The following is a 22,605-nucleotide window of genomic DNA, read 5'->3' on the forward strand; positions in this document are numbered from 1 at the left end:
CACCCACAATGCCTTGTGCTCTCAGAGGGCGCCGCTTCTTGGGTCGTCCTACGCCAGCAGCTCTAGCGGCAAGACGACATGTCGTGTTGACTTCAAAACACTGTAGGATGAATCTTATTAGATGGAAGCACATTGCTATGGCAAATAGAGCAAGCTGTGAAAAGTGGGAGGGGCCTATCATGACACAGTGAATAAAAAGTTAAAAATAGTGCTGGGCAAAATGGCCGAATTTCGATATCACACTGTAATTTAGCGAAATGTTGATATTCTAGATGATGTAATATTTATATTAAAGTTTAAGGATGTAGAAAATACAACGAATCAAATAGCTTCACATTATAAATTACAACCACTGCTAAATTTTGCAGTAAAACATCCAATTTGGCGTAGAATAGAAAATAAAATTGACAATTGCCGATTCATATAATGGTAATTTCGATATCACACTGTAATTTAGCCAAATGTTGATATTCCAAATGATGTAATATTTATCATATTAAAGTTTATGGATGTAGAGAAATATAATGAATCAAACTGTTTTACATTATAAATTAGAAACACTGTTAAATTTTGCAATAACACATCCAATTTGGCGTACAATAGAAAATAAAACTGACAATTGGCGTTGCATATAAAGTTGCCTCCTCACTTCCCCCAGCACTATTAGGGAAATCATTTTTTCCCTACAGGTATTTCAAAATAATAGGACCAGTAACAAAACAAAATCACACCCCTTGAAATGAAAATGGAATTAATTAAATTTCAATGGCATCAACATTTAACACAACCCCGAGTCTTATGGACAGCTTTTAGACACCTGAAACACAAAAGAAAGAAGGGTGAGCAGAAGGTACAGAATGCAAAACAACACCATACAGTATCAGCTGGTCTACCTGCATGGAAACAACCCTACCAACAAACATCTATTCTTACGACAACAACAACAACTACTGTCCCTACATCAGATCAAAACGGCAACAAACCTACCAACAACATTGTTTCCATACCACTACTACAACAACAACCGTCTCTGCATCAGATTAAAAATGGCAACAAACCTACCAACACAATTATTTCCATACCACTACTACTACAACAACAACAACAACAGTCTCTGCATCAGATAAAAAATGGCAACAAACCCTACCTGGAAACTCTGACCTTTTACAAACACTTTTCATGTTCCTGGGATGACTTTTCTCTAAACCAACAAACAATCCCCTCATGATCACTGAAGTATGTAGGCAACACTACTGACTCTACTTCAAAACGTGATGTTTTCACATACACGTGGTCAATCAATGTGCCTCGCTCAGTGGTGGCTTGTGTGATTAGCTGCACAAAACCCTTCATCTTCCACAAATTTACAGATGGAAGATGACCTCAAAATGTCATCATTAAAATCTCCCATGACAGCAACCGTGCTACTTAGTGGTTCTAACCAATCAAGTAGTTTGCCAAGTTGCTCCTTAAACAAAGACATTGGATATGATGGAGGTCTATAAACAACTGCCACTAAAATGTCCCAGGATAAATATTTCACGGTACCACACTCCAAATCAACATCTGGCAATTTGACCACCTCAAATGCCGCATTTAATGAACTGAAAATGCCAACACCACCATGTTGCTGGGCTTGCAAAGCTCTAAATACTGTGTTCCTGCCGGAGTACGCTACACTCCGCGGACTGTTATGGAAACTGTAACCATCAATCTTTACCATATCCAGTGCATCCGTATTAGGGAGCCATGTTTCAGTTACAGCAATGCAGTCACAATGCAAATGCTGTGTGCGTAAGGCCAAGTGTGAAACATGGAGAGCCAAGCTCTGCACATTCATTAAAAACATAGAGAAAACTACTGGTTTTAATTCCTTCTTACTTTTCACCAAGAACGGAGGCATATTTTGAAGTGCCTCCTTAATGCCGTGCCTACAATGCACATATTTTTCATCAAAATCTTGGAGAATCAACCCAGCCAAACTCTTCACTCTGCTCAATGCCACGTATGCCTGTCCTGCTGCAAATGTCTTAACTAGACCCACGACAGCGCTGTCCACAGTAAGTCCTTGCACCTTATGGACCGTACAAGCCCAAGCAAGCTTCAGTGGAAATTGCCTCCGCATCCCACCCTTACTGGACACTCTGTCCTCGTCTAAGCCAATCTCGGTGGAGTCAGCCAAATCCCTATAAGGGTTGACTGACCGTTTCCTCCTCTGTGCACCAACCACAGTGTCATCAAACTTCACGTACACTTTACTAGGAAATTTCTTCTCACCATCCCTCTCAATGTGTGTCACTTCACCACAAATGCCATTTACAAGGCCATCCTCAACATCAACATTTTTAAATCAACATAACACGGTCACCCACACCCACAAGCAGCGTTTCCTCCAAAGACGTTTTCGATGTTTTGGAATGGTGCCCCTCAATTAATTCAAGCTTCCCTGTTTTCTTACTATTTTTGAAGTCCTGCGCTACAATTTTTACATGTTCTGGACAAATCCTCAACAATTCACCACAATTGTACTCACTTACTTGACTATTTGTAGGGAATATGTGTAAACCTGAACTAACTTCACCAGTTTCACAATGCTTCAGTGTCTCAACATCACTAGCCAGCATTTTCGCTCCCTTTGCTGAGTTGTTGAACAGGATCAGAACTCATGCAAACCCTCTGTCCTTCTGTCTCACTATTTCCTCTAACTCAACTACCTGAAACACAGACCACAGGTGAACCCCGATACCCTCAACATAGAGAGGTTTCCCTTTAACGGGAGGCAACTGATAGAAATCACCCACAGCAATAATACTCACGTTGCCAAAGGAAGAAAAGTCACCCGTTTGCTTTATCTGCCTCAACCTACCATGAATGTAGCAGAACAATTTATGATCCACCATGGAAATTTCATCAATTATCAATATATGCAAGTCCATGTATTTCAAACGCAATGCATTCACCTTCTCTTCACCCAACCCAAACCATCTTTTCTACACAAGATGTTGGTTCTCTTTTCCAATCCACAAACTCTTTCCGCGTTACATGCCAGATCAGGAATCTGCTCCTCACCATGTTCATCTACCATCTGCTCCCTACTCTCCATCTCTTCCACATACTCTAAATGCTCTCTCTCCTTCTCTGGGCACAACTGGCCCCACGCATCATCAAAAATAATATTATCTTCATCTATTGAATCCAGGATTTCATCCAAAACCTCAGCGTCCTCTTCCTCAAATTGGGACCAATTTAAATCAACAACAGACTTCACTGAATGACTTGTTCCATCACTAAACCTCACACACCCATTCTCATTAAACAGCTGAAACGTTTCCCAGGCATCAGGTTTCACATCTAAATCGTCTCGATGAGGAAGAAACAACTGCAGGTTGGTTTGATGAAAGGATTCGGGATGTTTTGACTCATAAAAGCACACGTAACGCACCACTGCAGCTTTGGTCCGTGTTCTTTTCGAGACAACACCCAAATCCTTTTTCAATTTTAATCCAGTTTTGGGTTTCTCACCTTTGCTACAAATCCGATATTCTGAAGCGAATGTTGCCATACAGATGTCATTGAATGCAATGTCATCTGGCCTGCTTCTGTACCTATCCATTAAACTAATCATCCACATGCCTTCTGAGCTAAGACCCTCACCTGACGCTGCCCTTTCTTTTAACACTTCCAAAGGCAAACTCATCCGCACAATGTTGTCCCCTGTGGGAATAAACACAACTTTTCTGGAGCACTCCTTTAGATGCATACTTGGTGTTAGTCAATAAACAGCCTCCTGCGCACGCACATCCCAATTATGCAAATACACAGTACCCAGCTTTTCATTGCTTCTTTGTCACTCAAATTTTCATCCTTTTCTGCTTCCTTCTTGGCATTTGCTAACAACAAACCTATTTCCTTTTCCGCTTTGGAGATGTAGGAAATGATGTACACCACGCAAGCGTATGCATCTACTACAAATTGGATGTCCATGTTCGCGTTCCAGCCCCTCAACAGGCTCTTGCTATAAGGATTAATCCAAACTTCACCAATATCCCTCTTCAATACTACACGGGTCTTTTTCACACCGTCTAAACGCCATCTCAAAAAGCTCTTGAGTTATCCCTAGCTCACTAAACAAGTGGTCAATACTTCGATACTGACAATTCTCACCAGAGAGAGCCGTTAACACCACATCCAGAATCCGGTTTGCCATTGCCTTTTGCATCTGAGGTGCCTCCTTGGCCTTGCATTTACAGGGTTCTTTGCTATCGCCCGTCTGACACTGACATGGTTTTTCTGGCTCTTTAGCGTGACTAATAAAGGTCCTACCTGAAGCTGGCTTCGGAAAGCCAAAGCGACAAACAGTGTTACCCCGCTTACAGGTCTTTGAATGTAGCTTTGAATGCTGCTGTATAGATGTCACAATCTCAAGGAGATGTTCATCTTGAGACGGCAGCTCACACGTTACATATTTGTCCACAAATTCCACAACCTCCTGATCTGTGTTTTTATTAATCACAGGTGCGTTTTCTATCCAAAAAAGATAATGCACATGAGGAGACCCACGCTGCTGGAATTCCACCCTATGAAACATATCTACAACCACGCCTAAAGGATGCGAGGGTGACATAATCACCTCCTTCAAGAAAATATGCCAGCGAAAATCGAACAATCTGGCCACTGCGACCGGATTGCGTCGTAAAACATCACACTTGTCCGCCCACTCCAACTGCTCAGCTGTCTCTAAACGACCCTCCTGCCTTAAAATATTGTTAAGATAACTTTCCCAGCGCATATCAGCTGAGGAAAACGAGCAAAACCAGGTAGGGATCCCAAGCTGTCGAACACACGCCAAGAGATCATTCTTTGCTCTCTGCCAAAAAGATGGAGTGCCTCTAATAGGCTGAAGAAAACGAAAACCATCAAACCCCAGCAGCTTCTTTAACGACTCCTCGTCCTTCAATCGATCACCAACATCTTTAGCTTTGTAGCCACCCTTTCCTTTCCTAAGTGCAATGGACACCTTAGACACTACCTGCTGAAGGTCCAACAAGTACTGGGCATAAAATATATATTCAACATTCCGTGCAAACCTGCCATCTGCACTCAACAGCCTATTATTAAAATAACGAGACAAAGTCAACCTAACTTCCCTACTCTCGTGAAAAGTATTATTTCCTTGTGGAAACAATACTGGAAAACACTTTGCCTCATTAGCAGTATCTGACAACAACTTCACTGGATTATTACCTTCACCGGGGGCTACATTCAACACATTGTCTAAATAATGATCTAACGCTTCCTGACCAATATCTACCGGCATTAAACAAGTATCCTGAAACATGTAGTGCTGCTGTCTATCGTGAAGTAACTCATCCTCAGCTGCATCCTCAGACTGCACAACATTTCCTACCTTCCCATCACTTTTCTTTTCTACTGCCTCATCCTCTTCCATCAGACACAACTCATTAACCCATTCTTCATTAAATTCAATCTCTCTATACAACGGATTATTTTCCTTTAAATACCTTAAAGCATTCCTAACACGAGTGCTATCAACAAATTGATACTCATAATGCCCCTTGTAAGTAAGCTTACGCTTCAACTTAACGGGTATTAGAGATCCTTCCAAGCTAGCCCGCGGCGAAAAATTACTCGTCTCAACTATGTTGGCAGGCACACAAGTCACTGGACCATGCACACCATTCTGACCACCTTCAGATAATGCCAACATTTTCATAAATGGGATATGCAAAGCTATCAAATGCTGCTCTAAACTATTTAAACATGCTAATTCCTCTGGGATGGGATCAAGGCTCAAGTTATTAGAAACACATTCAGCTGGCACCTCACCCCTATTCAACTTCTTATCACACGTAAAACAAATCCACAAGTGAACCCTAGACTTATCCAACCACTGGCACGGGCTCACACACTCCTCAGAACAAACATGCAAATAGTCAGTGGTAATGCATTGCTCTGCTACCAATGCCACGTGCTTTTTAAGACGATAGGATTCCCTTATACACGATATAACCTGGTGCTTAAACAACAACCGATGACAGACACAACAAACACAATCTGGTCCATCTTTAACCTTTTCTAAAAACTGCTCAATAACAATCTATCTGCTCTACCTTTTCTTTAATTTCTTGCTTTTTCTTTCGATAGCTCATTTTACTTAATGCTTTAACATTCTGCCTACGAATTTCATTTAGCTTATACTTTCTCTTACCCCTTTCGTTGCTTTTCTGCCTATGGACATCACCTTCCTTCCATTTTTTTATGCTAAAAGCCCTGACACCCTCTCTATGCTCAACATTCTCTTTATATTTTTGGATGCTATAGTCTTTCACCCCCTCTCTATGCTCAACATTTTCTTTATATTTTTGGATGCTATAGTCTTTCACCCCCTCTCTATGGTCAACATTTTTTTTATATTTTTGGATGCTCTTATTTTTATGTTTTTCCATAAACAGTGCATTGTCCTGGTATCGCTTCCTTTCGCTTTCCCTAACACTATCCTTGTAGCGTTCATTTTCTACAATTTTTTTTTTTCTTTTGCAAATATATTTTTCTCTCCATGTATTTTGAATACTGCTTACAAATCCCCAGCTCTCTACCTGAATCAACAGATAAAGATGGACCAAATTGCTCATGTAGGCCTTCATCAATATACACAAGCTCATCATTTACATCTGATCTTACAGCTGCAGTACCAATGCTACTCTTCCCTGTGCCATGCTGTCTAAGACTATATCCACTGAAACAATCCTCAGTCACTTTGCACACACCTAAACAACTCTGCTCCTGAGGCTGTTTCACACACACAACCGTCTCAAAATGATTACCACGGACATTTTCTAAATAAACACCCTGCTCTGACAACTGCTCACCATTACAATCATATTTTAACCACTGACCATTACAATAAGTGTAAATACTAAGCCCTAAGTAATCAGCTGCCACCTGAATTTCCATCTCGGTTGCCCATGTTCCTACACAAGGCATTTTCGACCTTCCGACATAATCACCAACAGAGGCATACCCACATCTCAAAAAAGTCTTGTAAAAATCGGCCTTACTTTTTAAATGCTTCACAACAGCCAGCCTAATCTTTCTATGTTTTTGTTGTGTCCCACTAACAGCCTGACCAAGAGCCCTAAAAAAACAATTACCATCCTCTTCTATTTTCTCATTTTGACAAGGCGCTCCTAAAAGACCAGTCATGGAAAAGACATCAACTTTCTCATACTCAATTTTCAACTTTCTACAAATGGCCTGAGATACATCTGTACCAATGGGATTGAACTCCATCGCTACATGCCTATGTTCACTAATAAACACCACATTTGGCTCCACATCAACAATTCCACTGTCTAAATTATCGCTCTTACGCTTTACACCTCTGGGAGTGACACGCATTCCACAAAGCTCAAACTCCTTTTGGGACCGCAACCCACGAGCAAACCTGCACATGTGGTCAAACACATCATCCAGGCTCTCAAAGAAAACAGCTACACTCTTCCCTGCAGCTGACTGCATTCCAAATGCATCGCGTGCATGAGAGTCCACGACTGCATACCGACCATCCTGAACAATGATGGAGCAAGTGTTTCTCGCCAGTGTCAGGAAAGATGTTTCATACTCTCCACAAATCTTGGCCAAAGCCTCCCTTAACGAGAATTGGACACCAATGTCTATAAACTCTCCCTGCACTACATCTACATCACCAGACACCACAGCTCCCTCTACAAACTCAAAGCTGTGTCCAAAAAGAAAATGCTGTTTAGGCAGCTCTGGCACAGAAAGGTGCTTGCTTACGTCCTTCACTAAACCCGCTTCATACAACCAACTATAGACCTCATCACCTACTACCAGTACTTCATCTAGATCAGCTGGCTGCCATGAAAACACACTGTGGATAGTGTGTTTAGCCATAGCAACCAGACTAATTGCCATACACTGCACACCTCCATACACAAAGCAGCCATCTCCTTGGTGAAAAGAGCCCTGTACTGACCTACGAGGAGCAGCAGGCCTGACCGTGCTGCTACCACACAAACTCTCTGCCTCTACACCTACCAAACCACTCACCTTACCTTCCAGCGCAGAACGACCGTCCTCACTAGAACACTCTGCCGGTGAAGATTGGACGTCCTGTTTCCGCGCAGCAGCAGTCTGTGCTCCAGCGAAGACCTCAGCCAGGGTGGGCGACAGAGCAGCACGCGCTCCAGCACTGCCAGGGACAACCTGCAACTGCAAAACAACACACATTAATATCAGACACACAAGTATTGAATAAATATGCAATACTTTGTGTTTTTCCTGAATTCATACATATTTTACACAGATCTGATTTCAACAACGCTTTGAAAAAAACCTAAAAAATACAAACCTCTGCCACCACCCCAGCAGGCACGACTCTGGAAGGTGACCTCCTCGTCTTCACCTTCACAGCATCCCTCTGCCCCCCAAAAAGAATTCCCATGAATAAGCAGTCCAACACGTTTTTTCATTCCAGATGCTGAGCATCACAGATCTCAGCTGACAAACACACTAGCTTCTTGTCCTCATTATTCACCTCATCCACATTACACAGGTGCATCATTGTATGATTTATCAAATAAACATTTTCTCCCCCAAAACAACAATACATGCAACTGTTCTTTAAACAACCCATGATGCTAATACAGGTTAATACATGTTCAGTTATGAAACTACTAATAAGACTCACCTCCTGTGCAGGTGTCCTTGCTACAGCTACGCTGGGTGACAGTCCAACGCAGCCAGTGACAACCTGCGGCTACAAAACAAAAGCAACACACATTAGACACATTACTAATCAATCAATGTATAATACTTAAGCTCTGTGTTTCCTCTAACTACTAAATAAATGAATACAAACCTCCCGCTCCACCCGACCATGCAGGAATCTGGAAGGTGAACTCTGACTTTTCACCTTCACAGCACGCGCTTTCTTCCCCTGAAACAAAGAACAAAACCATGAATAAACACTGCACAACGTATTAACCAATCTTAGATGTTTTACAGACAATAAGAGAAAATAACTGACCTTGCCACGTGGGCACTTTAACTGTGAGGGGGAAGAGATTGACTCTGGACTGCTGAGATCCGATGGCACAAGCCTGTCCATCAGATCCAGCACGGCAGGGCTGAACCAAACGGGGCTCAGCGGGATGGAAAACTCGCTCACCACCTGAAAAATACACATGTAGAATTACTGTGTTATATTTGTGCGCACATGAACAAACAACACACCATTAGATCATTCAAACTTCACCTGCTGCTTATCCATCCCCTTGGTTGGAAACACAGAGGACGAGTCTTCGCCTGATGTGTTTCTCTGTAATGCAGAGAAACATTTGGTTTAAGAAAAACAATAATCCTTTAGATAACACTAGAGACAAATGAGCAACACTCAGTTATGCAGTCAAATACCTTCCTGCCTTGTCCAATAGCTGACCATGAGAAAGGGTCCTTTTGAGGAGGTGGTGAAACGACCTCACCCTTCAAAACCACACGTGGACGATGGCGTGGGACAGGTGGTGTCCTGACGGGTGCCAGCGCAGGCTTACTAACTGGCACTGTTTCCAGTTCCTGATAACAAAATCAACACATTAATGACATCACATTTTTCCCCACCACATAGGCATAACAATTATGTATATATGCATGTGTATCAATAAAATGAAGAGTCGGTCCTCAACACTGCGCTACTGTAAAAGTGTCTTGAGATAACATTGGTCATGATTTGGCGCTATACAAATAAAGATTGATTGCAAAGGGTCGAGCACACAACAATGACAGACACATTAGAGCCCTGCATAGACCACAAAGCTACACACAAAGAAATAAGCGCAACAAAGATCAGAATGGAGGAGTTCTAATTTCACTCACCAAGTAAGAAGTCCTCCAGAGCAGCTGCGCAAGTATAGGCATCCCCTCATTGTCAGACAGATGGACCTGTGAAATCAAATTACAAACATTTACTACATTAAAAAGATCTCATGAAAAACCAACATAACCTGCAGAGGAGCATATCATTTTTACTTACACCATCTCTGGCCCACAGAGCTGTATTTCCCACTGGGAAGTGCTCCGCAATGGGAACGAACTTAACACCTGAAGACAATCGGTAAACATTAGCACATAATTTCACTAAATGACAATATTAATAATATAAAGTCGATAAATGTTCTCTCCAACATACCTAACTTAACCGCGACTCTGTGGAACTCTTGACGCATCATCTCTTGTGGGTACAGATCAGCATCAAGACGTGGTGGGAAGTCGACCACCACGAGCTGTTCAAAATATTTGTTATATATAATGTATTAATTTAACAGCAAAAACAATTATTGATTTCCTTTCATTTCATTCTGATATGCTGCACATTAAACAAACATGCATTATTAGAGGCTTCACTAACGTACCCTGGACCAGCGGGTTAGGATGCTGGACAAAAGCCTGGCAAAGTCAGCACCAGCCTTTTCCGGGTTCCTGGTGCTCTTCAGGTTGTTCGTTGGCGCCAGAAGGCACACCTGAAGTAGATAGCACCAATATTTTAACACTCCAGTCCGGTAGGTGACAATATGCACCTATTTAAGACGGCTGCAACACGCCATTAACCAAGAAACAACAACCCACCAGGTCAGGATCATATGAGAGAGTGGAGTTGAGCAACTCGATCCTCTCATCATTAGCGGAGCCCCCAGGGGTAGACATGACGCCAAAGGAAAGCCTTCCTTCTGGCATCTTCACGATCCCATCAGCAATGGATCGCAGGTGGGAATCGCCCACAAGAAGAACAAACTACACACACAGAATGACAATTATTTAATTATGTTTTAATTAAAACGTATACATGTTAAATGCATTAGCCACAGACGCCAATAAAATTACCTTCTTATCCGGGGACTCAGCAGGGATGGTCAGTTTGTGCTGGTGTCCGGTCAAACTAGAAACTTCCCATTTCTTGACGGCGTGACGCTTGCCGGTACCGACACCTATTTACAAAAAACAAATGTTAACTGAAGCTTCTCAGACAAACGACATTCAATGACAACAGACCGTTACATACCAATGCGGGCATCGTCAGGATCCGTCCGTGGCGCAAGAGTAACTAGAGGAGGTAGTTTCTCTGCCATCCGCCTCTTTGCAGCTTCGGAGCGGCACCATTAACTAAAACATAAATATATAAATGATCAATTATTATGTCAATACTAACTAAGAATACAGTAAATACGCTGTTGACATCAATAACAATGTTTTAACACTTTTTCAATGTGTGACAAAAATAAATAAATGTGAAAAATAACAAAAAGGAAAATTAAAAATTAAATAAAATCAATATAAGGGAAAAACATTGACAAATATTAAATATGAATATATTATTTCTATATTTAAATACATTAAACATAGATTGTTAAATAAAAGTGGAAAAAACAACAAGAAATATAATTGTTATTTTATTTTACTTTTTACTTTGCAACTACAATGATGTGTGTAGCTTTAAATGTACATTACTTAAATATATATATGGTATTACAAGTACATTATATTGATAAATTATATATACAGTATAATGTACATTAGCAATTGTTAAAAAAAATTGAATAGTCAAAAATTACCCAAAAGATGGCATTAACTTATTGCTAGCTGATGCTTGGTTAAAATTAATGTTATGCTAATGCTAAATCTATAAAAACGCTATTTCTAGGTTAACACTATTGCTAGACTAATGCTATGTTAAATAGTTTTTAAACTAAAACAAATTTATAAATCAACTATGTCAACACTAAATCAAAATATAGTAAATACACTGCTGGCATGAACAACAATGTTTTATCACTTTTTCAATGTGTGAGAAATAATGAAATAAATATGAAAAATAACAAAGGAAAATTAAAAACTACATACCAAATCAATATAAGGGGAAAAAATTGCCAGACATTAAATATTTATATAATATTTCTATACATTAAATATAGATTGATAAATAAAGGTGGAAATAAAAACAGAAATATGATTGTTATTTTATTTATTTGGCACCATTAACTAAAACAAATGTATAAATGATCAATTATGTCAATACTAAATCAAAATACAGTAAATACACTGCTGACATGAACAACAACGTTTTAACACTTTTTCAATGTGTGAGAACTACATAAAATAATAATTAAATAAATGTTAAAAATAACAAGAGGAAAATTTAAAATTACATACACAATCAATATAAGGGGAAAAAAATAAACAGATATTAAATATTTATATACTGAAATACATTAAATATAGATTGATAAATAAAAGTGGAAATAAACAGAAATTATTATTTTATTTATTTGGCACCATTAACTAAAACATAAATATATAAATCACCAATTATTATGTCAATACTAAATAAAGAACCAGACCAATCAATCACAGTGCAGCACAGTGCAGTGTGCGTAAAAACGCTCCAATCACGGATCAGAATTTTACAACAAATGTGTTTACTATTTAAATGAGATTAAAATGTCTTCAAATCTTTTTTCAATCATGAAAATCTGATAGAAACAGTTTTTAAACTAAAAGTTAAATGTATAAATTATAAATATTTCTATATTTAAATACATTAAATATAGATTGATTTAAAAAAAAAAAAAGCGGAAATAAAAAAAGAAACACAGAAATGTAATTATTTTATTTATTTGGCAACATTAACTAAAACATAAATATATAACTTATTGCTAGCTAATGCTAGGTTAAAATTAATGTTAGCTTAATGCTAACTCTAAATAAGGCTAATGCTAGGTTAATACAATTGCTAGACTAATGCTATGTTAAATAGTTTTTAAACTAAAACATAAATGTATAAATTATCAACTATGTCAATACTAAATAAAGATACAGTAAATACACTGTTGACATGAATAAAAATGTTTTAACACTTTTTCAATGTGTGAAAAAATAAATAAAATAATAACTAAATAAATGTGAAAAATAACAAAAAAGAAAATTAAAAATTAAATACAAATCAATATAAGGGGAAAAATTTGACTAATATTAAATATGTATATATTATTTCTATATTTAAATACATTAAATATAGATTGTTAAATAAAAGTGGAAAAAAATATATAATTTTACAAACTTCACTTTCTAAAGATTTTTCCTCATTGCATTTTTTAAATATATTTTCATCAAAATCAGTTTTAAGTGTTACTGTTTTAATAATAAAAACAGCAGAGCTGAAGTCAACATCCAATGTAAACATTTTAAAGCCACGTTAAAGGCTCTTTTTCTCTACTGTAATGACAGAGCTACATTACTCTCAAACAATTACGGAGCCAATGGAGGCACGTGCACGCTCCCTGTGCGAGCGGGCGGGCACCTACGTGACTCAATCATTAGCTTAGCATAACTAGCTGAGGCCTGCTCACATGTTCACGGCCTAGTGAGAAGGCATGCACACACCGCATGCACGCACACGCGAGCCATGCGTCCGCGCCACAATCATTAGCTTAGCATAACTAGCTGAGGCCTGCTCACATGTTCAAGGCCTAGTGAGAAGGCGCGCACACGCGTCCGCGCCTTAATCATTAGCTTAGCATCAATGGCTCAGGCCTGAACACATGAGAGGCCCAGTCAGAGTTTACTTACCGCTTTGAAAGTCCGAGGTTTCTGGCAATACAAGGGTGGAAAAGGTAGTCCAAAGTTGGTGATCAATATCCAGTGACAAGTCCTTATAGGAGATGTGTAGCCAGATATTGGTCGAGTCCTCGAGATGAACTTCACTATGGAAATCAATCTGAAGACAACGTGTGACTGATGGCAGGGGCCATTTATAGATTCGACCTGAACCTGACCAACCAATCACAGTGCAGTGTGCGTAAAAACGCTCCAATCACGGATCAGAATTTTACAACAAATGTGTTTACTATTTAAATGCTATTAAAATGTCTTCAAATCTTTTTTCAATCATGAAAATCTGATAGAAACAGTTTTTAAACTAAAAGTTAAATGTATAAATTATAAATATTTCTATATTTAAATACATTAAATATAGATTGATGAAAAAAAGCGGAAATAAAAAAGAAACACTGGAATGTAATTATTTTATTTATTTGGCAAAATTAACTAAAACATAAATATAAAACTTATTGCTAGCTAATGCTAGGTTAAAATTAATGTTAGCTTAATGCTAACTCTAAATAATGCCAATGCTAGGTTAATACAATTGCTAGACTAATGCTATATTAAATAGTTTTTAAACTAAAACATAAATGTATAAATTATCAACTATGTCATTACAAAATAAAAATACAGTAAATACACTGTTGACATGAATAAAAATGTTTTAACACTTTTTCAATGTGTGAGAAAAAAAATTAAAAAAAAGAATAATTAAATGAATGTTAAAAATAACAAAAAGGAAAATTTAAAATTACATACAAATCAATTAATATAATTAATTAATTAATAATTATATATTTTAATACATTAAATATAGATTGATAAATAAAAGTGGAAATAAAAAGAAACACAGAAATATTGATTGTTATTTTATTTATTTGGCACCATTAACTAAAACATAGATATATAAATGATCAATTATTAGTCAATACTATATAAAAATACAGTAAATACACTGTTGACATGAATAACAATGTTTTAATACGTTTTCAATGTGTGAGAAAATAAATAAATTATTAACTAAATAAATGTGAAAAATAACAAAAAGGAACATTAAAAATGACGTACACATCAATTAATATAAGGGGACAAAATTGACAGATATTAAATATTTATATAATATTTCTATATTTAAACACATTAAATATAGATTGTTAAATAAAAAGAAACACAGAAATATGATTATTTTATTTATTTGCCACCATTAACTAAAACATAAATTTATAAATGATCAACTATGTCAATACTAACTAAGAATACAGTAAATACACTGTTTCCATGAATAACAATGTTTTAACACTTTTTCAATGTGTGAGAAAAAAAAATAACAATACCTAAATAAATTATATACATATTTAATATCTGTCCCTTTTTTCCCCTTATACTAGTTATTAATTTATGTATTTTCTCACACATTGAAAAAGTGTGAAAACATTGTTATTCATGTCAACAGTGTATTTACTGTATTTTGATTTAGTATTAACATAGATGATGATTTATATATTTGTTGTAGCTTAAAAACTATTTAACATAGCATTAGTCTATCAATAATGACACAGGAAAATCCTTTGCCATCATACCATTGAACTCTTCATCATCACTCCTCCTCTTCATCATCACTCCTCCTCTTCATCACCACTCCTCCTCTTCATCACCAGTCCTCCTCTTCATCACCAGTCCTCCTCTTCATCATCAGTCCTCCTCTTCTGTGGAGTTTACAGGTTCTCATTTCACACATACAGTTAAGAACTTTAACTGCTTGGTCATTCTTTAACCAATTTACACCATTAAACTTTCACATGTTTCAAATATTCATTATCACTCCTCTTCTTCATCACCAATCCTGAAAAAAAAACTGTCATCAGTGGGAGGGGCCTAAAATGACAGGAAAATCTTTCGCCATTTCTTGGTAAATGCAATATCTCAGTTGTTTTTACACCAAATTTGCTCAGGCCAATTCCCAAATCCCCAACAGTGGTATACGTGACCGTGGGTTACCGCCCCCGGCCGCTTCATCGGAACCTATGACGCCGCTCGCGGCTTTAATTAGGTTCCGATGTCCCAGAATGGGACAGAGGAACCTATTGTTTTCGCTTTTATTTCCTATTATTATTATTATTAGGTTCCGATGTCCCAGAATGGGACAGAGGAACCTATTGTTTTCGCTTTTATTTCCTATTATTAGGTTCCGATGTCCCAGAATGGGACAGAGGAACCTATTGTTTTCGCTATTATATCGTTTTATTATTATTATACCCCGCCCGCCTTTGATCGCTAATTCGACCCCCTAAAAATGCCCGAAAACTCACCGAAATTTGCACGCACCTCAGGCCTGGCGAAAAATTTGATAATTAGGTGGCGTGAAAAAAAAACGGACAGAAAACGCACGCGTAGCGTGCGTTTTCGCCGCCAAAAAAACGATGGAACCACACGACCGCCAGGTCTGACCGATTTGCACGAAAATCGCCACATGTAGTCTTCGCCCCAGAATGAGCAAAAAGTTACATTGTGACCCCGCCCAAAACCAAACAGGAAGTCAGCCATCTTGGGTCAAAGGTCAAAAATGGCGTTTCGCCCCCGAAACGCATCTGCGCTATCTAGTCTGAGGCGATTCATCCGATTCGCTTAAAACTTGGCAACACCACATAGGACCCATTGAAGATGAAAAGTTATCGAAAGAATTTTCGTATCTGTCACGGTTTGGTCGTGGCGCCGCCACAAAAATGCAATGCTAATTTTCGTTAGCACGCAAAAAATTCCAAATCTCCATAACTCTGACACACAAACTTCAATCAGCTTCAAATTTCACACAAAGGACATGTGCCCAAGCTTGGTCATGACTGCTTTGAAACATTTCCCATCATGCCTTGTGTTTTCGACCGGTGTCATTTAAGGTCATGTACACGGTTAGCATTTACAGGACGCCGTTCTAGGAAAAAGCTTATAACTCTAGAATGCAAAGTTCAAACTGCTTCATATTTCATACACACGATCACTGTCCACAGCTAAACAACAAACGATAACCAATTTACCCACAATGCCTTGCGTTCTCAGAGGGCGCCGCTTCTGTGGTCGTCCTACACGAGCAGCTGTAGCGGACAGACGATATGTCGTGTTGACTTCAAAACACTGTAGGATGAATCTTATTAGATGGAAGCACATTGCTATGGCAAATAAAGCAGGCTGTGAAAAGTGGGAGGGGCCTATAATGACACGGGAGAATCCTTCGCCATCAGCACGCTATAATAGGAAAATGCTTATAACGCTTCAATGCAAAGTTCAAACTGCTTCATATTTGATACACACGATGATTGTCCATCCATAAACAACGCTCGATGACCAAATTACCCATCATGGCCAGTGGGAGGGGCCTATAATGACACATGAAAATCCCTCGCCATAACTACGCCATTATACAAAAACGCTTATAACTCTAGAGTGCAAAGTTCAAACTGCTTCATATTTGATACACACGATCACTGTCCACAGCTAAACAACAAACGATAACCAATTTACCCATAATGCCTTGCGTTCTCAGAGGGCGCCGCTTCTGTGGTCGTCCTACACGAGCAGCTGTAGCGGACAGACGATATGTCGTGTTGACTTCAAAACACTGTAGGATGAATCTTATTAGATGGAAGCACATTGCTATGGCAAATAGAGCAGGCTGTGAAAAGTGGGAGGGGCCTATCATGACACAGGAAAATCCCTCGCCATAACTACGCCGTTATACGAAAACGCTTGCAACTCCAGAATGCAAAGTTCAAACTGCTTCATATTTGATACACACGATCACTGTCCAGAGCTAAACAACAAACGATGACCAATTTACCCACAATGCCTTGCGTTCTCAGAGGGCGCCGCTTCTGTGGTCGTCCTACACGAGCAGCTGTAGTGGACAGACGATATGTCGTGTTGACTTCAAAACACTGTAGGATGAACCTACACAGAGGGGAGCAAATTGCTATAAAAGAAACAACAGACCGTGGTCAGTGGGAGGGGCCTAAAATGTCACTGCAAAATTCTTCGCCATCAACACGCTGTAATAGGAAAATGCTTATAACGCTCCAATGCAAAGTTCAAACTGCTTCATATTTGATACACACGATGATTGTCCATCCATAAACAACGCTCGATGACCAAATTACCCATCATGGCCAGTGGGAGGGGCCTATAATGACACACGAAAATCCCTCGCCATAACTACGCCATTATACGAAAACGCTTATAACTCTAGAGTGCAAAGTTCAAACTGCTTCATAATTGATACACACGATCACTGTCCAGAGCTAAACAACAAACGATGACCAATTTACCCACAATGCCTTGCGTTCTCAGAGGGCGCCGCTTCTGTGGTCGTCCTACACGAGCAGCTGTAGCGGACAGACGATATGTCGTGTTGACTTCAAAACACTGTAGGATGAACCTACACAGAGGGTAGCAAATTGCTATGGAAGAAAAAACAGGCTGTGATCAGTGGGAGGGGCCTATAATTACACGGGAGAATCCTTCGCCATCAGCACGCTATAATAGGAAAATGCTTATAACGCTTCAATGCAAAGTTCAAACTGCTTCATATTTAATTCACACGATGATTGTCCATCAATAAACAACGCTCGATGACCAAATTACCCATCATGGCCAGTGGGAGGGGCCTATAATGACACACGAAAATCCCTCGCCATAACTACGCCGTTATACGAAAACGCTTATAACTCTAGAGTGCAAAGTTCAAACTGCTTTATAATTGATACACACGATCACTGTCCAGAGCTAAACAACAAACGATAACCAATTTACCCACAATGCCTTGCGTTCTCAGAGGGCGCCGCTTCTGTGGTCGTCCTACACGAGCAGCTGTAGCGGACAGACGATATGTCGTGTTGACTTCAAAACACTGTAGGATGAATCTTATTAGATGGAAGCACATTGCTATGGCAAATAGAGCAGGCTGTGAAAAGTGGGAGGGGCCTATCATGACACAGGAAAATCCCTCGCCATAACTACGCCGTTATACGAAAACGCTTATAACTCTAGAGTGCAAAGTTCAAACTGCTTCATATTTGATACACACGATCACTGTCCAGAGCTAAACAACAAACGATAACCAATTTACCCACAATGCCTTGCGTTATCAGTGGGCGCCGCTTCTGTGGTCGTCCTACACGAGCAGCTGTAGTGGACAGACGATATGTCGTGTTGACTTCAAAACACTGTAGGATGAACCTACACAGAGGGTAGCAAATTGCTATGGAACAAAAAACAGGCTGTGATCAGTGGGAGGGGCCTATAATGACACGGGAGAATCCTTCGCCATCAGCACGCTATAATAGGAAAATGCTTATAACGCAAAGTTCAAACTGCTTCATATTTGATACACAGGATGATTGTCCATCCATAAACAACGCTCGATGACCAAATTACCCATCATGGCCAGTGGGAGGGGCCTATAATGACACACGAAAATCCCTCGCCATAACTACGCCGTTATACGAAAACGCTTCTAACTCTAGAGTGCAAAGTTCAAACTGCTTCATTTTTGATACACATGATGACCGTACAGCCCCAAACAACAAACGATAGCCAAAAACACCCACAATGCCTTGCGTTCTCAGAGGGCGCCGCTTCTTGGGCTGTCCTACACCAGCAGCTCTAGCTGCAAGACGACATGTCGTGTTGACTTCAAAACACTGTAGGATGAATCTTATAAGATGGAAGCACATTGCTATGGCAAATAGAGCAGGCTGTGAAAAGTGGGAGGGGCCTATAATGACACATGAAAATCCCTCGCCATAACTACGCCGTTATACGAAAACGCTTATAACTCTAGAGTGCAAAGTTCAAAATGCTTCATTTTTGATACACACGATCACTGTCCAGAGCTAAACAACAAACGATAACCAATTTACCCACAATGCCTTGCGTTCTCAGAGGGCGCCGCTTCTGTGGTCGTCCTACACGAGCAGCTGTAGCGGACAGACGATATGTCGTGATGACTTCAAAACACTGTAGGATGAATCTTAATAGATGGAAGCACATTGCTATGGCAAATAGAGCAGGCTGTAAAAAGTGGGAGGGGCCAATCATGACACAGGAAAATCCCTCGCCATAACTACGCCGTTATACGAAAACGCTTATAACTCTAGAGTGCAAAGTTCAAACTGCTTCATATTTGATACACACGATCACTGTCCAGAGCTAAACAACAAACGATAACCAATTTACCCACAATGCCTTGCGTTCTCAGTGGGCGCCGCTTCTGTGGTCGTCCAACACGAGCAGCTGTAGTGGACAGACGATATGTCGTGTTGACTTCAAAACACTGTAGGATGAACCTACACAGAGGGTAGCAAATTGCTTTGGAAGAAAAAACAGGCTGTGATCAGTGGGAGGGGCCTATAATGACACGGGAGAATCCCTCGCCATAACTACACCATTATACGAAAACGCTTATAACTCTAGAGTGCAAAGTTCAAACTGCTTCATATTTGATACACACGATCACTGTCCAGAGCTAAACAACAAACGATAACCAATTTACCCATAATGCCTTGCGTTCTCAGAGGGCGCCGCTTCTGTGGTCGTCCTACACGAGCAGGTGTAGCGGACAGACGATATGTCGTGTTGACTTGAAAACACTGTAGGATGAATCTTATTAGATGGAAGCACATTGCTATGGCAAATAGAGCAGGCTGTGAAAAGTGGGAGGGGCCTATCATGACAGGAAAATCTTTCGCCATTTCTTGGTAAATGCAATATCTCAGTTGTTTTTACACCAATTTACACCAAATTTGCTCAGGCCAATTCCCAAAACAGTGGTATACGTGACCGTGGGTTACCGCCCCCGGGGCTTCATCGGAACCTATGACGCCGCTCGCGGCTTTAATTAGGTTCCGATGTCCCAGAATGGGACAGAGGAACCTATTGTTTTCGCTATTATATCGTTTTATTATTATTATACCCCGCCCGCCTTTGATCGCTAATTCGACCCCCTAAAAATGCCCGAAAACTCACCGAAATTTGCAAGCACCTCAGGCCTGGCGAAAAATTTGATAAATTGGTGGCGTGAAAAAAAACGGACAGAAAACGCACGCGTAGCGTGCGTTTTCGCCGCCAAAACAAACGATGGAACCACACGACCGCCAGGTCTGACCGATTTGCACGAAAATCGCCACATGTAGTCTTCGCCCCAGAATGAGCAAAAAGTTACATTGTGACCCCGCCCAAAACCAAACAGGAAGTCAGCCATCTTGGGTCAAAGGTCAAAAATGGCGTTTCGCCCTCGAAACGCATCTGCGCTATCTAGTCTGAGGGGTTTCATCCGATTCGCTTAAAACTTGGCAACACCACATAGGACCCATTGAAGATGAAAAGTTATCGAAAGAATTTTTGTATCTGTCACGGTTTGGTCGTGGCGCCGCCACAAAACTGCAATGCTAATTTTCGTTAGCACGCAAAAAATTCCAAATCTCCATAACTCTGACACACAAACTTCGATCAGCTTCAAATTTCACACAAAGGACATGTGCCCAAGCTTGGTCATGACTGCTTTGAAACATTTCCCATCATGCCTTGTGTTTTCGACCGGTGTCATTTAAGGTCACGTACACGGTTAGCATTTACAGGACGCCGTTCTAGGAAAAAGCTTATAACTCTAGAATGCAAAGTTCAAACTGCTTCATATTTGATACACACGATCACTGTCCACAGCTAAACAACAAACGATAACCAATTTACCCACAATGCCTTGCGTTCTCAGAGGGCGCCGCTTCTGTGGTCGTCCAACACGAGCAGCTGTAGCGGACAGACGATATGTCGTGTGGACTTCAAAACACTGTAGGATGAATCTTATTAGATGGAAGCACATTTCTATGGCAAATAGAGCAGGCTGTGAAAAGTGGGAGGGGCCTATCATGACACAGGAAAATCCCTCGCCATAACTACGCCGTTATACGAAAACGCTTATAACTCTAGAGTGCAAAGTTCAAACTGCTTCATATTTGATACACACGATCACTGTCCAGAGCTAAACAACAAACGATAACCAATCTACCCACAATGCCTTGCGTTCTCAGAGGGCGCCGCTTTTGTGGTCGTCCTACACGAGCAGCTGTAGCGGACAGACGATATGTCGTGTTGACTTCAAAACACTGTAGGATGAACCTACACAGAGGGGAGCAAATTGCTATGGAAGAAAAAACAGGCTGTGATCAGTGGGAGGGGCCTATAATTACACGGGAGAATCCTTCGCCATAACTACGCCGTTATACAAAAACGCTTACAACTCCAGAATGCAATGTTCAAAGTGCTTCATATTTGATACACACGATGATTGTCCATCCATAAACAACGCTCGATGACCAAATTACCCATCAAGGCCAGTGGGAGGGGCCTATAATGACATGAGAAAATCCCTCGCCATAACTACGCCGTTATACGAAAACGCTTATAACTCTAGATTGCAAAGTTCAAACTGCTTCATATTTGATACACACGATCACTGTCCAGAGCTAAACAACAAACGATTACCAATTTACCCACAATGCCTTGCGTTCTCAGAGGGTGCCGCTTCTGTGGTCGTCCTACACGAGCAGCTGTAGCGGAAAGACGATATGTCGTGTTGACTTAAAAACACTGTAGGATGAACCTACACAGAGGGGAGCAAATTCCTATTGATGAAACAACAGACTGGTCAGTGGGAGGGGCCTATAATGACACTGGAAAATTCTTCGCCATCAACACGCTGTAATAGGAAAATGCTGTTAACGCTCCAATGCAAAGTTCAAACTGCTTCATATTTGATACACACGATGATTGTCCATCCATGAACAACGCTCGATGACAAAATTACCCATCATGGCCAGTGGGAGGGGCCTATAATCACACAGGAAAATCCCTCGCCATCAGCAC

At 40.1% G+C, this 22,605-nt stretch overlaps 1 protein-coding gene across 1 annotated transcript; it reads right to left on the reverse strand.

Moving 5' to 3' along the window:
* Positions 1 to 9,527: 9,527 nt before the first annotated feature.
* Positions 9,528 to 11,165, reverse strand: LOC114459394 (uncharacterized). The gene is made up of 8 exons (XM_028441658.1): positions 11,099 to 11,165; positions 10,921 to 11,024; positions 10,666 to 10,830; positions 10,452 to 10,559; positions 10,229 to 10,322; positions 10,073 to 10,140; positions 9,916 to 9,981; positions 9,528 to 9,602 (listed from the first exon to the last, which is right to left on the reverse strand). Exons 1-8 carry the CDS (start codon positions 11,163 to 11,165, stop codon positions 9,528 to 9,530), a joined length of 747 nt encoding a protein of 248 aa, XP_028297459.1.
* Between the last annotated feature and the right edge of the window lie 11,440 nt (positions 11,166 to 22,605).

The sequence above is a fragment of the Gouania willdenowi genome, unplaced genomic scaffold, assembly GCF_900634775.1.
Source record: "Gouania willdenowi unplaced genomic scaffold, fGouWil2.1 scaffold_309_arrow_ctg1, whole genome shotgun sequence".
NCBI classification, from domain to species: Eukaryota; Metazoa; Chordata; class Actinopteri; order Blenniiformes; family Gobiesocidae; genus Gouania; species Gouania willdenowi.